Genomic DNA, 14389 nt, shown 5'->3' with positions numbered 1-14389 from the left:
TAAATTCAGAAATATTCTTTCCACAGTGCATAGCATTTGACATCCCCACAGAGATGAAGCCCCCATTAATGCAATCCAGTATCATTGGATCAATGCTGCCATCTACTGCTACTTTTCAAACTCTGCAGCACAGCTTAGTATACAGTATTTAGAGTAATGAATGAAATGGTTATTGTTAAAGAGATTTGACAGTTTTTTTTTTAACAAGATCGAGTTCGTTTTAGAAATCTAAAGCAAAATGTTTTTTTAATTGGCAAAGCAAAAATACACAGTGTTGCATACAGTCAGTTTCTGTAGGTAGTAATGAGGGTTTTACAGATTCAGCAGGTCTGCCTGTTTTGTCTTCCAGTTCACTTACCCCTTTCCCCCATCTCCACACTGTATGCTTTGTCCTGTGGAACAGCACTTTCATAGTGCTCTCCTGAATTCCTTCCAATGGTTATAAAAAGGGAGGAGGAAATACATCAGGGAGATGTATGGGTAATGGCAATATAGGGACCCAAAATAGATTCAAGGGCTTTAGTCATCAAATAGTATACTGCACAGGTGTGGTTTTATGGTTTAGGCTTTTTTTACGACTTCCATTGCAGCATTTTAAATCATAAGTATTTTGTGGGAAAGCGCCAATACATCCAATACGTCAAGTGTTAACAACTACACACAACAGCAAAGGTCCCACAAGACACGATGTGAGCCAAGATTTTGGTGTTAAATTGCAGTGTTTATTGCCACATGAGTAATATTAGTGATGGGAACAGCACCTTGCATGGAATAAATATGTCATTGAGATTGCAAGGTGTAGAATCTTCTCTAATAGCTATAGCATTTGGTCCACTCTAATCTTTCTTAACTTAAACAGCAAGAAAAGTAAAAGAAGGACGGTCAAATTGTCGTTGATGTGCCATCGCTGATTCTCTTACTTGAGCTTTAACAGGTCACAATCTGTGAGGATATTTTCCAGGCTTGAAGGAGAAAATCATTACAGTTTAAGCTAATCTCATTAATATGGAGGACTGTCACAGAGGCCCATCTGATTAAGGTGGAAGTCAAGCCTCTCACGCCACTCACTTGACCTTCACACTCCTCCGCACTTGCTTCCAGGCGCTTGAGTCCCTGACCCAATCATAGTGAGCCATGAGGTGAGAAAACCTTCCCCTTATAGCCACAGAGGAGAAAAGGGACTATATTAGCAAAGACAGAAAAATGTATCAAGTGTTTCTAAAGGCAAACATCAGTGCAAAGGATATTAAAACAAAACATTAAAAAATAGATATAAGGCAACATTCAGGGCATTGTTTAACTTTTCTTTGTAGGCCAGCAATGCTGTAAGTAATTAATTAAATGACTGGCTTGTTTTCATGCTGGTTCACGGACTTATTGAGAGATGAATGAATTGAACTACGCCACCGTTAATGTCATAGTAACATCTGTGCTTTTTCTACTATGACAAGTCAAAATGCCTGCTGTGAAAAGGGCCTTTTGTGTCTTGGACAGAGGTGGGTAGAGTAGCCAAAAACAAGTTCTCAAGTAAAAGCGCTCATCAAAATAACTACTTGAGTTAGAGTACAAAAGTATTTACTTTACTTGAGTAGCGAGTAACTTAAGAAATAAAACAAATTTGCCCAACCCTTTTATTTGATGTGGATGTGACTGGAATTGTTTCAAGTACTGATAGTGAACATACCCTTGTATTTATTTGTGATCATCTCCTGAATAACATATAGACCAGGACAATCTTCCCAGTCTGTAGTTCTCAAGTGTGATACAAAATACTACATTAATATTATAGTCTGTTAAGTATGCCACTAAGTAAAGATGGTTTAAAACTATACATTATTTTTGTTTTTATTGTCTCCTATATTAAATTATAATTAATTAATTAATTATTAATAATAAACCATTCAAATTAGGAGATAACGCTGTGATGTTTCATAATTTATGATTGATTAATTATTATTATTTATTAATAATTAATTATTTATTATTCTTAAACTTATTAGCATCAACATATGAGCTCTCTGTCAACTCAGTGTCAGCAGTGTCCTCTGATGTACTGACTTCACAACCGGAGCCCTGTAAATATGAGTTGCTAGCATTATTTGAAAGCCGTACTACCATGCTGTAGCTTCAGCCATTTTTCTGCTCTGGCCAGTCATGTGGATGTGCAACTGTGGTAGAATAACAAAGCATAAAATAAAAAGCAGACCCATACTTGCACAGGCTTGAGTGTGCATACACATCTAACAAAGCATGGGATGACTTCTCTTTCTCAGAAAAGAAACGGAATGAAAATGAGAGGGCAGATGAGGACAGTCATGTTTATGTAGCCTTGCCTGTAAAATGGAAGTTATGAGTTGCTTAATCAATAAGTCAATGAAAATGAATCTACAATGAATTATTATTATTAAAAAAATTATTTAGCAAGAAACAAAATGTTTTTTACATTTGAGGATGTCAACTTAGATTCTGGGAAATTGTGAATTATGATATATATATATTTACTTAGAGATTAAACAATTTGTCTTTAATGTGTATTTAAAATTAACCTAAAAAATAATTAATGGATTAAAGCTAACACATTTTAAATGTTCAAAGCTCTACTGTTCTGTGCTATTGTTGTAGCTCCCAAAGAAGATTAAATACAGGGTGCGAATTATACAGTGACAACGGGGGGGTCAACTTTTTTTCCAGGTCCAAAAGAAAACCCAGTACAGCTCAGGCACGGGCTCAGTGAACTAAAATCTTACAATGCTTACAATATCCTTGCTTATTTAACTAATGTCACCAGTCTGTAGATGTTGATGAATCAAATTCATTACACCAGTTCACCGGTGCCCCATACCACACAACAACCTTTGTAGTCAGAGGTCACCAAGCATTCTAGAGCAAAACTGCCAGCAAGTCAGACAAACAACAGCAGACCATCATGACCGCTCCAAACAAACCCACACAGTGTTGATACAGAACTAAAGACACATAAAATACAGTCTGCATTATTATCTCAAGTTCCTAATTTTTTATCATTCTCATCAAGTTTAAAGTTTCACCTTACTCTTTTTTAGCAAATATCTCCTTTCCTCTTGCTCATGTTGACTGTGAATGATGTAATCTGCGTCCAATAAAGCAGTAGTCATACACTGTTTTTGGGGAATTGGGAATTATTGGGAATTCCAGAGTTTATTGTAAAAGAACTCACAAAAGACTTCAAATGAAATAATAAACTCTATATTGTGTAAAAATGTATCTCTACAATAACTAATCCCCGATTTCACTGCTCATGCCTAAACACCAGTATTAGCTGACAATTACATAAAATATGAAATTATAATGAAATGACAGGGTTGGCTCTCAGCTAGCTAACATCAGATTGCTCATTTTAAGTAAAAGAAATGCTAATTACAAGTCTCTGAAGGTAGGAAACTTAAGTGTATTAAAGCAGCTAGATAGTTACTACTGACATTAACCTGCTCTCCGTTAGCGTGTGATGCACCGGACTGGAGAAGCAACGCTGCGAATGATGCAGACAGACAAGACGTTCAACAAACGTCAATGTTAGGGAATGGTACAGTACGTTTTAGGGGTGTTTGAAATCGTATTTCAAGATTGTTGAATATAAGTCATGAGTACGGGAAATACATTGTAATATTTAAAAATACAGATAAGAAAGACCCGCCTGAAATGTTGGTTTTGCCTCTTGGTGTGGGGCCAGATCCCTCCAATCCCCCCCGTGTTTCGAACCATGATTAAATATGTCATGTATTACAAAATGTGTTTAATGAAAACATGTTTGCATCCATCAATTGTTGGAGTTTTATGAGCTAGTCTCAAAGCAAACAAAACATTTACAGCGTCGATGAATACGCGTGTATGCATGTGTCGTAAAGTAGCCGCCTTTCAGTACGACGGGAAGCAGAAATGTAACGGCATTTCACTTTACGACAACCTAGGCCTTCCAATTATATTGAGCAGACGGCTTATTTAAGCTAGACGCTAGCAGCCACAACATAAAACTTGGAGAGTGTCAGTATTTGCTCAAATACAATGGGAATAGAGGACGAAGCGGATCGGACGCTCTTCATAAGAAACTTAGATGCGAGAGTGACTGAGGAGCTTTTGTTCGAACTGTTCTTACAGGTGCTGTTGTCGCTAACGTTAGCCATAGCTAGCAAATGTCAAGGATAGCATAACACAGACAATGCTAGCAAATCGAAATCGAGTTGAGGTGGTCCGAAAATGTTAGCTTAAGATACGAAGTGTGCAATACGTACATATACTTACATATGTTGTAACGCAAATTTTTGTTGTAACACACGCTGTGGACAATTTCGTGTTCTTGAGTCGATTACGGCAGGTAGCTAACGTTAGCTATAGCTAGTTATTGTTTGTGTACACTCATTTAATTGTTTTTGCAGGCAGGACCTCTCATCAGAACAAAAATCCCCAAAGACTCGGATGGGAAACAGAAAACATTTGGTTTTGCCGTTTACAAACATGAAGTGTCCGTGCCATATGCCATGCAACTACTCAACGGGACATCGCTGCATGGGAGAACTATTCATGTGCAGTTCAGATCGGGTGAGTTGACTGTCATTTGTAACCAGTGACCCGTTTTTTTTTAGTTTATTTATTTATTTATTTTTTACATCTTTGTCATATATAAACATTACTTAAGCTAATCTAATAGAGTTACACTGATAGACACATGTCGAAGTAGCCTCAGTTTGTTCCACACGGGTCACAGATTTCATGGTTTTCTTTAAAAGACAATTATCCGGTGTTGTAGCCCTACTGGTTTTCAAACTAACTGGTTGCCGTGCGCGTGTTGTGTGCAGCAGCTGCGGACTGACTCCATCCACAGATTCAAAAACCTGTTCCTGGCGAGTTTCAAGTCGCATCTTTAATCTTCATTTCTTTTTCCGTATGTGGCTATATAATGTAGTGCTCACTTATGCAATCATGATAGCCGCAGTAGATTAAAGATGCGACTTGAAAATGGCATATGCCGCCTTATCAAAAGTGGTAGGTCAGTAGAAAATGGCATATGGTGAATTGCCATACGTATGCCTGGTTAATGTTCCACTCCCTGGAGTATGATGTGTGATCTTGTTCTACGAACACATTTAACATGCCATAGCTTTGGGTAAATTGGTAAGGATTTATGAAATGACTGTAATTTCAAAAGCAACATATCCCAACAACAGAATCGCCAAGAGAAACTTTACATCTCTTTATTTAAGGTGCTCCATTGTCAGTAAAGAAAAAAATAAAATATACATTTATGCCAGGAGCTCATTTGCATATGCGTCGGGGTATTGGTGTGATAGTCCGACAGTGGCTTACCACTTTCAAGAGGCATGGAAACGGTATGTGCCGATGGAACTCAGAGGGCATACCACTCTAGGGATCAGCATTTGCCGCTGAACCTCTAGTGGCATATCATCAGCCACTTCTCGATCTCTGCATCACTCTCAATACTCACTGAAACTATGCCAAGTACTAGTACTAATTTACCTTTGTTGTAGAAGTTTCTCCAGTTTGTTACTATCATTAATTACAATACTGCTTGTTTCCTAAACATGCCAGTTTTAAGTGTCCCTGTGTTTATTTAAACTTGTATCACACAGTGCGGGGTTCCCACGCATCTTGGAAAACCTGGGAAACAGTTGAAAAATTTTCCAGTCATGGAAAGCATATGGAAGATGAGTTAAATTTCCTGGAACACGAGTCAGTTCACATGGTAGCACAGCACTATGGAAACTTAACTTTTTGGCTCACCTGCCAAGGTGGCTGGTAGATGGAAAAAATCCTCCAAATTTTTGATATTAAATGTACTTAAAACATAACATTAAATTGGTATAAACTTACAAGATGCTTATAAATCATTCAACTTAAACCTCCTCATTAGAATGCTCACTTTCTACAATCACCCTCTTCTGGCCTCCTGGTTCTGATGGAGTCCTGGTGCCACAGCATCACAGCTTTTGTGGGATCAACATTTTTTTTTATACAGCCTATGGATCATTCTCCTTGATCTCTGGGGAGAACAGCAGGGCCATTAGAAGATCTGAAAGCTTGTCAGACACTGACTGGACCGCCAACTACCCAGCTAAAAGCTAAAAACACTCCTATTACAACTTTTGTAATTAGCTCCTAACACTAGCAGCTTTCACAGAGGTATGGCGCCAATCTGCCGACTCGCTGCACTTTATGAAAGGTATGGAGCAGAATTTATCCGCCTCTGAGCAGGGAAAGTTGGTGACAGGCACGAGACAGAAAGACTAACGATCACAGCCGACATGCCGTGGCACGCTGCTCGTTCCTGTAAAGCCGAACCGCTATGTGAAAAGCACACGATTGCGGGATAAAGGCCTTATCACATGGGATAAAGGTGCAAACTTTTGTTCAGTATGAAGATCCGACTGCGCCATAAATGCGGATATTCTTTCTGTGCTGATCTCTATGAAATCGGCTACACTCTCACCCCTAAAATCCACTGGCTATGGCGCAGTTGTCAGAGCTAATCGTGGCCATTATAGTCGATGCTCGTGAGTCCACCAGGCGCAGTGGCCGTGCGTCCGAGAAGCGGCGCTCCGTTCTGCAGAGAATTGGGCTGCGGTCAAAAAGTCAAAATCTCCTTTCCTAACCTCCTCTCTTTGACCTCGATGGAAAACGTCAAGAGGTCAAGGAAAGATGTAAAGGAGAATCTATAAGGACTTCGGAAAAGAGGACCGCGGGGCTCAGAGAATCCGACTGCTCTTTTATAAGCCACGGCGGATGTTACTGACGTTGCTTCACGTGGTAAAACTACAATATTCCGAAGATGGACTACAAAAAGCGCACCTTTGACACTGCGCCCCATGTTGTTGTAATGCAGGCTATCTAAAGGTGGACAACACGGTGGAATATATTACTTAATAACCAAGATAGCAAAAAGGCAGATACGGTAGCCTACCAGTCACTAAATAATGGACAGGGTTGTCACATTTGAGATTGCTTGCTCACACTCACCCTCCTGCCCACCCACAGGGGTATTTATCAACATGAATCCCAGTTGTATGTAAATACAGTGTTTCCCACAGAATGACACACAACTGTGCCGAGAGAGAGAGCGACGGGGCGAGTAGGAGATGCTGAGAGAACATATGCGCTGTGCAGCGCTCTGTCATCAAGTACGATTTTACCCATTTTAAATTGTAACAATCAATCGGAAATCAGCGTTGATAATGTGGCAGGCCGCAACAAACAAATCAGTGTGTGGGACGCCTACTGTAGAGGTTATCCAGCTTGATCTTTGCCTTTTATTACGGGTGTCAGCATCTGCGACTGAAGTAAAATTAATTTGCTGAAGGCTGCAGTACATAACGTGAGGCTACATGCTGCAACAACATTAACAGATTGCATGCTTCTCAGTTATTGTTGACAGTTTAAGACAGGCCTATATGCATATTAGCAAGTTATGGCATAAGAGAAAAGGCTTAATAGCCAATGGTAACTTGCATGGTGATCAACCTCCTTTATCCGTCATGGTTGGTGATTTATTTCTTTATTGTAGAAAACACTTAATGGCTTATTTCACCAACCCGAAACATAAAACGGTGTTGAAACAGTATTAGATTACAAAAAAGCCAAAAGAAAACAAACCAAAAGAAAGGAGGTAATTGTGAGTCTTATTAAAGTATCATAATGTGCGTCTGTATTGCAAGGGTCTTGCTAAATGTGGTTGATGGATTTTATCGTTTGAGAACGTGCGCCGCTTTAAATGTTGCCGCCACAAAGAATTGTGGGACGGCATTCTCTCCTTTCCTTTCATAAAGGATGGTCCGGTGTACCCTATGCTAAAGGAGATATGAAAGGGAGCATTGAAGCACTTTTCCTTAGCTTTTAGAGGATTCGAACAGCTCTAATCATGGCTGCCACTGAAATACAGTACTTCCGGTTCACTTCACTCAGTTAAGAACCTTCCTAATCAAAAATACTTTTTCGAACGCAGCCTTGGTAGCAGGTCTATTTTGCTGCAAGCCGCGTCAAGCAGCACAAACCAGGCAGGAAGTCAGACACAGAACGGCATTGAGAATCCGGGCAATTTTCAAAATAAAATACCCTGTGGAGACTCTTGATCGTAAAACAACAAACACGATTAAAATAACAAATTACTTATATAGTAGAACACAAAATTAAATCATTAACAAATACTACTTAATCATAGTAGAAGCACAAAATGCAAACTCTGATTACCAAATCAACAAAATCTAAACATGTCAGCAAAATCAGACAGGCAAAAGGCTCTGATTGTGAAATGCACCTTGTGGGAAATGCAGCCTGAAGTTAACGGAACGAAATGGGATCACATAGAGCTGTGAAGGATGTAGTAGAAGCACAAAAGGACAAATTTAATAAGTAAATAATGTGTTCTGAGACGCTTCCAGTGGACTTTGACGCTGGGCTTTGGGCGCAGCCGTAACTTGCTGTAGCCGGAGTCAGTGGATTCCTGGCGTCACTCTCCCTTCCCGACTCCTGTTGCCTGTCCCCTAATGCCACGAATCTACGCCAATCAAACACAAGTAACCTGAAATGAACACATCAATAACAACAAATGAACGCCCCTAATCGGTGTTACACGATTTTTGATACCTTGGTACATTGGGGACTAATTTCAGTGTGACACACATCCACCAACGCCAGTCTGCTTCTAATTACCGTCAAATAGAAATTATATGCTGGATATATTAACCCGCCAAGTGGCGGGTAGCCCTCCAACATTTGGCCGCCAAATGGGAAAAAAACACACACGGTTGGCGGGTGTTAATTTCCATCCCTGTTGCATTATTCTCCAAAGATAAATATTTGTCACTAGTAGCTTTTAACTGTGGTAGTTTTTATTAGGTTTATAAATTAATGTTTTCTTCTCAACTTGTTTTTAATGGTTGAATGTTAAATTGGTTAACATGTTTAGTTCATTTGCTGAAGTTGACATTTTGCTAGCTTGATTTGCTTGCAAAGGTTTAAGGTTTGTGTTTCCACTCTGGCTAGGAGCAATGGGTTCAAATGTGTTGGGTATTGTTGAGGAAGTTTGATAAGAGTGAAAAGTGAATAGGAGCCCAGCTGTATGTGCATCAAACACCGGCTAAAGACTGGCTAACAGCACTTTATTTTTATTTTTTTTCTTTCTTTGCTAGCATTGACTCTTCAAACTCAATGCTACGTTATGATAAAATGGACCGTAATATGACATGAAACTTTTTAGCTGTAGCTCGCAGTGGGTTGTAATTAGCTTTGTTCGTAAAGGGGCTAATGTATGGTGTGATAAGCTGATTTATACCACGGCTTTGTTTAATTTCCTGTTGAGACATGTTCTTTAGAACATCAGTTAACTTTTGGTATTTGCACACCTATGAAGTAGTCCCAGTAATCATATTAAACATGCATATCAATAAACCAAGTTTGTTTTGAAGTTTAAATAAAATGTGGTGTTGTGACAATGGTCTTATAGATGTACAGTGAGCAACTTCTCTGAACTAGGTTTTTGTACCTTTTACTTCATTTGCGCTAACGGACCTCAGTGATTTTTGTAGTCTATTTGTGTAGAGGCTCTTCAGTTACTTGTGTTCAGGCAGCAGTGATTAAAATATTCATAAGAAAAGTACTTGCCAAGCATAGAACACAAATTGCTTTCCAACAGAAACAAAATTACAATGGCATAACTAAAAAAACATATTAAAGCATAGCTTTAAAACGGGGCAAGATCAATTTTATCATAATTTCTAGATGAATTCATAGATTTTATAAGTTATAACCGTAGTCTGCACATCTTTAAAATTAGACTTCCGCTGGGAGGAACATATTTGTGTATGACGTGATCCTGTTTCATACCAGCTACATCATCACTGAAAATGTCTTTGGAAAAGAGTGGGAACCCTGACGGTGTGAAACACAATAATAAAAGTACAAGATTGTTGTACTTGCACAGTGTGGCAGTTATTTTCAAACTTGAATTGTTTTGTCCTTAACTAATAAACTGTGTTTTGTTCCCTTTGCCCCATCATAGGTAGCAGTCACAGCAGCAGTCCAGGGAACTCGCAGACTTCAAGTCCTGCAAATACCCCAAATCCCCATGGCCAGAGGTAATGATGTCTCATGAACAGTTTGTCCAGCAACAGTGCTTGCAACAAAACCTTGTTACCATCAGTAGCGTTACAGCAGCCATTGGCTCGTCATTGCCTCTTAGCCCTGGTCCCTGTGGGGGGATTTGTTCTCAAAGATGCTTCCTCCTTATTGAATATTACTTGGACATTGGACCTTTTTCATGGTCTTGGCAGTGCCTTGTGTACAAAAACTGGCGCTCTGGCAAAATATGTGGTATGAAATGGGATTGGACTGGTCTGTATTTACACACACAGAAGACTGGGTGTGCAATCCTTTCCACGTTTCATGCCAAATTTCATGCACCAGTGCCTATTTAGGGCATTTGCTGGAAAACTTGAAAGTATTAGCCCTAGTTAAATTTGGCAGTATCAGTCCAGTTTAATGTAGTCTTGCATTCTGTGGTGCTTAAATTATGTCAATCTGTTCTACTAGAATTGAGAAAAGCGTAACTTAACATATTTGTTGGGAAAGACAGACTTGGTAGTTTAAAATAACTGTTCTTTCTTGTTCAATTCATATACCTTTTTCTACATGTATCCATCTAGAACTAATTGGAAATTTTGTATATATGTTTTTAACTAATAATGTTTGTAACTGTCACTGCAGCTATGGAAAACAAATCTGTGAATAGAAAGCCTCAATGAGACCATAATGATTGTAATTAAAGTATGCCCTTTTAGCCCTCTTACTCCATACTTTGGCATGGCTAATCCCCTTTGTGACTGTCACTAATTTCCACTGTTGGATTGGGGACAGCTGAGTTCTTTTTGACAGCAAGGAACTTCACAAAAGGAAAACAAATTATCTAGTTCAGTTATGAATAATGCACTTATTGCAACATCAGTTGAAGGTAAATACCCAGTCCCTTGGATCTGTCAGACTTTGCTTTCTGTCAGTGCTGATGGACATGTTGATAGGTTATTATATCGCACATCTCAGCAGTTCTCTCTTGGTTTTTCAACAACCGCAGCATAAATTCAACATGCCAATTATCTTGAGCATTCTCCCAGTTGATGCAATGGTGATATCTGGCTGGCGTGGGTGGATGGATGAATCGTGTGGAACTAGCTCCTGATTGTTCTTGTCTTGAAGTCTTAGTTTGTGTTGACAGGTTCTTGTTTACATCACGTTTGATAAAGGGATGTACTGTACTAAAATCTTTTATCTGTCTGTATTCACAGGTGTTTTAAAGTTTTACAGTGGATCTTAATGATCGTTGTGTGGTTGAATCACTCATAATCAAAACAATAGGAAAGCACTCTTGTATGGGTGTCACCCTTCATTAATATTACCACCTGTATTTTTGCTGGCTTTATTGTTAGAGACAGATTATCCTTTTATTCTCCCAAGTGCTCATTTTTATCCCCCTCTTGGATATCCAGCTGAATATCTGTGAACATGACTCAGAAGTAGTTTTTCAAGTGATTCTATGACATCTTAAAACGCATGACCTTTCTGTAAGTATAGAATAGGTGAAATAAGGTCAAAGCGTGAATAAAAACATGAACTGGCAATAATTAAAATAATCAGAAATGTTGACGTCAGACTTTGATTTTATGGGAAGTAGATGGGTGAATGTGCAGCTGACCTTATGTAGACTTGTTGCTCTTTTCATTCATTGCTTTAAGAGAAAATTGACACTGATTAGCTTTACTCTTACAGGACCCCCATCCAGTTCAGTTCTCCACCGTACACTCCTCCACCTCAAATGCAGAGGTCTTTTTCGTCTCCTGATAATCTGCAGAAGAATGTCATGGTAACCTTTATTTTATGCTTTTTCTTTTTTAATAAGACACAGCACTACTGTCTCTATTTAAGATGTGATGTATAAAGACCTGCTCTCTGCTTGTTCAAATGTGCCTATATGAAGAAATGTGTACACTGTATAATTTGACAAGAACAGAAATGCACTTTTTGGCCTAAGTGAACCGTATGAAACACAGGTCCTGTTATCAGCCTTTTCTTTCATCCGTAGATGAGCAACATGATGTGGCAGCTCCAAATGCAGCAGTTGAATGGCAGCTCCTCCAAGCCTCTGCAGAGGCAACCACCTGGAGGTGGAAATTCTGGCAGAGGTGGCTCAAGGCAACACGATAAAACCCCCTATCGGCATCAGTCATCCCAGATGAACAGCAGTGGCAGAAATCAGCGCTACACAGATGAATCAAGTTCCGCCCGTCATCAGCAACACGGCCACAGCCGGGACAACTACCATCAGAATGACAGGAGTGGCAACCGACACCATGACAGCAGAGGTGGCAACAAACATCATGGCGAGAGGGGTGGCAGCCGTGGCTACCAAGATAATAGATGGCGACGATATTGAGACACAAAGGGATTTCTGTAAAGACTTCAGTCCTTCACAAATTTGTGGACAGCTTACTTAGAAAAAAAAAAAATCATCAATTATGTTGACAGATTCACATGTATACTCAGGTTGTTTGTACATGATCGAGTTTGAAGATTTAATAACGTATGCCTTAGAGCCATTTTTTGTTTACTTTTTAAGGTGTTTTTAAATTTGTACACTTCTTCCATGTGAGATTTTCCTCACAGATGTTGCAGATATTTTGAGGGGAAGAACTGTATTGTCATGGGAGCAAGGGAAAAAAAAAATCAGACATGGCTGGAAAAAAACATGCATTTAAAAAAAAGATTTAGGATATTGGCCGGTTTTTATGTTATGCAAATAGTAATGAAATGGTGCTCCCAGAACTTAAAAAATTCTTCAGGTACTTTTGCAAAAAAAGAACAAATGTTTCAGCTAAAGATTCCACCAGCACCACTTTTACTGCCACAGGGCACCATCCTTTCTTAATGTTAGATATCCTTGCTCTTTGTTTAAAAAACAAAAACAAAAAAAAAGGGCTTTATTTTAGTTTTTTTATTCTGAGTCTGTAAGACAACCATTTTAAAATGAACATTTTCATTCTTATAAAGCTCCTTTTCATTTGATTGTTGCATTGTCTTTCTTCTGGCCACAACACAAATGCCTGGGACTTGGCTGTTCATCATGAATGCTATTTACAGCTCTTTGTGTATGTGAGAGTTAACCAAGTGAGCTATTGGATGTAAATGCTACATGCAGTAATGCATGCACACATGGCCTGATCTGCACCTATAAATGGCGCATGTGTAACTAATATGCTTGTTCAGTGGGTTATGAAGTAATCTACAGGTGGCGCCATGCACATCCTTTTTATTGAATCAATTAAGATGTTAAATATAACTGAGACACATGATCAGCTCCTACATGTGACCTTTCTATTTAGGATGCTTTCAAGTCTTTACATGGATTTGACACCCTGTTCACTTTACACCATGCAATTATGTTTAGGTGCATGTCTTCACCAGAGTTGAACACAACCATGGCTTCTCTTTTATCAGTCTTAACACTGATTTGTATATGGCACAGGTTCTGGTCAATTTACAGATGTGAACGAAGTAAAGGCTATTATCCCATCCCAGAATTAGCAGCAACTTGATCCTTAACATATGTGTTGCGATCAGCATTGATGCCCCAGTGTCTCTGTTCGGGTTTGCTTAAAACAAAGTGGTGATCAAATCCCTTAATGTCCGCGTTGAGGTCATAATCTACCCTTTCGAAAGTGCTTATGCCACTGAGCGGCTCCTGCGCTGTATCGACGACTATAACCCCCAATAAATCTCCCAGTGTCCAAAAGTGGAGGTGCATTTGCACCCGCTGCAATAAGCTCTGTGTCTTGCCTGTTATCTGTCTCGTGTCATATTGCATCCTGATGCTCCCAAATCGCTCTAATAGAGAGTATCCTCTGTTCGGTGTCAGTACTAGGAAGCCCCTTATTACGCTTATGGAAGTGGCATAACTCTTTTAATTGGTTGATCTGCCTGGCGTCTCCAGCCCTGGAACGGGCGGATTAGAGAGGCAGCTCGGTAGCCGCTGCTGTGTGGACTTGTATAGAAGCGTGTCTCCTGAAATGGTCCACTTCCAAACACCCTACCTCTTAACAGTCCTGCAACGCAGACCACAAATGACAAGATGCCTGCAGGTTGTTGGGTTCACGGTGCCACAGTAGCCCAGAACGTGGGCCTAACTTAACTAGTCTTTGTCTTTTGACGCCATTTTAATTCCCTTAAAACATGTGAACATGTATTGCCAAAATTTGGGATTATCTCATCTAGCCTATTGTCGCATTTGCTAAAATCAGTTAATGCCGTTAGCCTATATCCAAGGTATTATTAATTAGCCTACATAGGCCTACATTTT

General features: G+C 39.4%; 1 protein-coding gene across 1 annotated transcript; it reads left to right on the top strand.

The window, feature by feature from the left end:
• Nucleotides 1–3917: 3917 nt before the first annotated feature.
• rbm7 (RNA binding motif protein 7) lies at nucleotides 3918–13098 on the top strand. The gene is made up of 5 exons (XM_046074547.1): nucleotides 3918–4134; nucleotides 4413–4575; nucleotides 10046–10121; nucleotides 11806–11899; nucleotides 12119–13098. The coding sequence occupies exons 1-5, from the start codon at nucleotides 4042–4044 to the stop codon at nucleotides 12467–12469; spliced, it is 777 nt and encodes a 258-aa protein (XP_045930503.1). The 5' UTR covers nucleotides 3918–4041; the 3' UTR covers nucleotides 12470–13098.
• The last annotated feature ends 1291 nt before the right edge of the window (nucleotides 13099–14389 follow it).

Source organism: Micropterus dolomieu, linkage group LG17 (assembly GCF_021292245.1).
Source record: "Micropterus dolomieu isolate WLL.071019.BEF.003 ecotype Adirondacks linkage group LG17, ASM2129224v1, whole genome shotgun sequence".
Classification (NCBI taxonomy): domain Eukaryota; kingdom Metazoa; phylum Chordata; class Actinopteri; order Centrarchiformes; family Centrarchidae; genus Micropterus; species Micropterus dolomieu.
The sequence above is the reverse complement of the archived record's forward strand: the minus strand, read 5'-3'. Positions and strand labels throughout refer to the sequence as shown.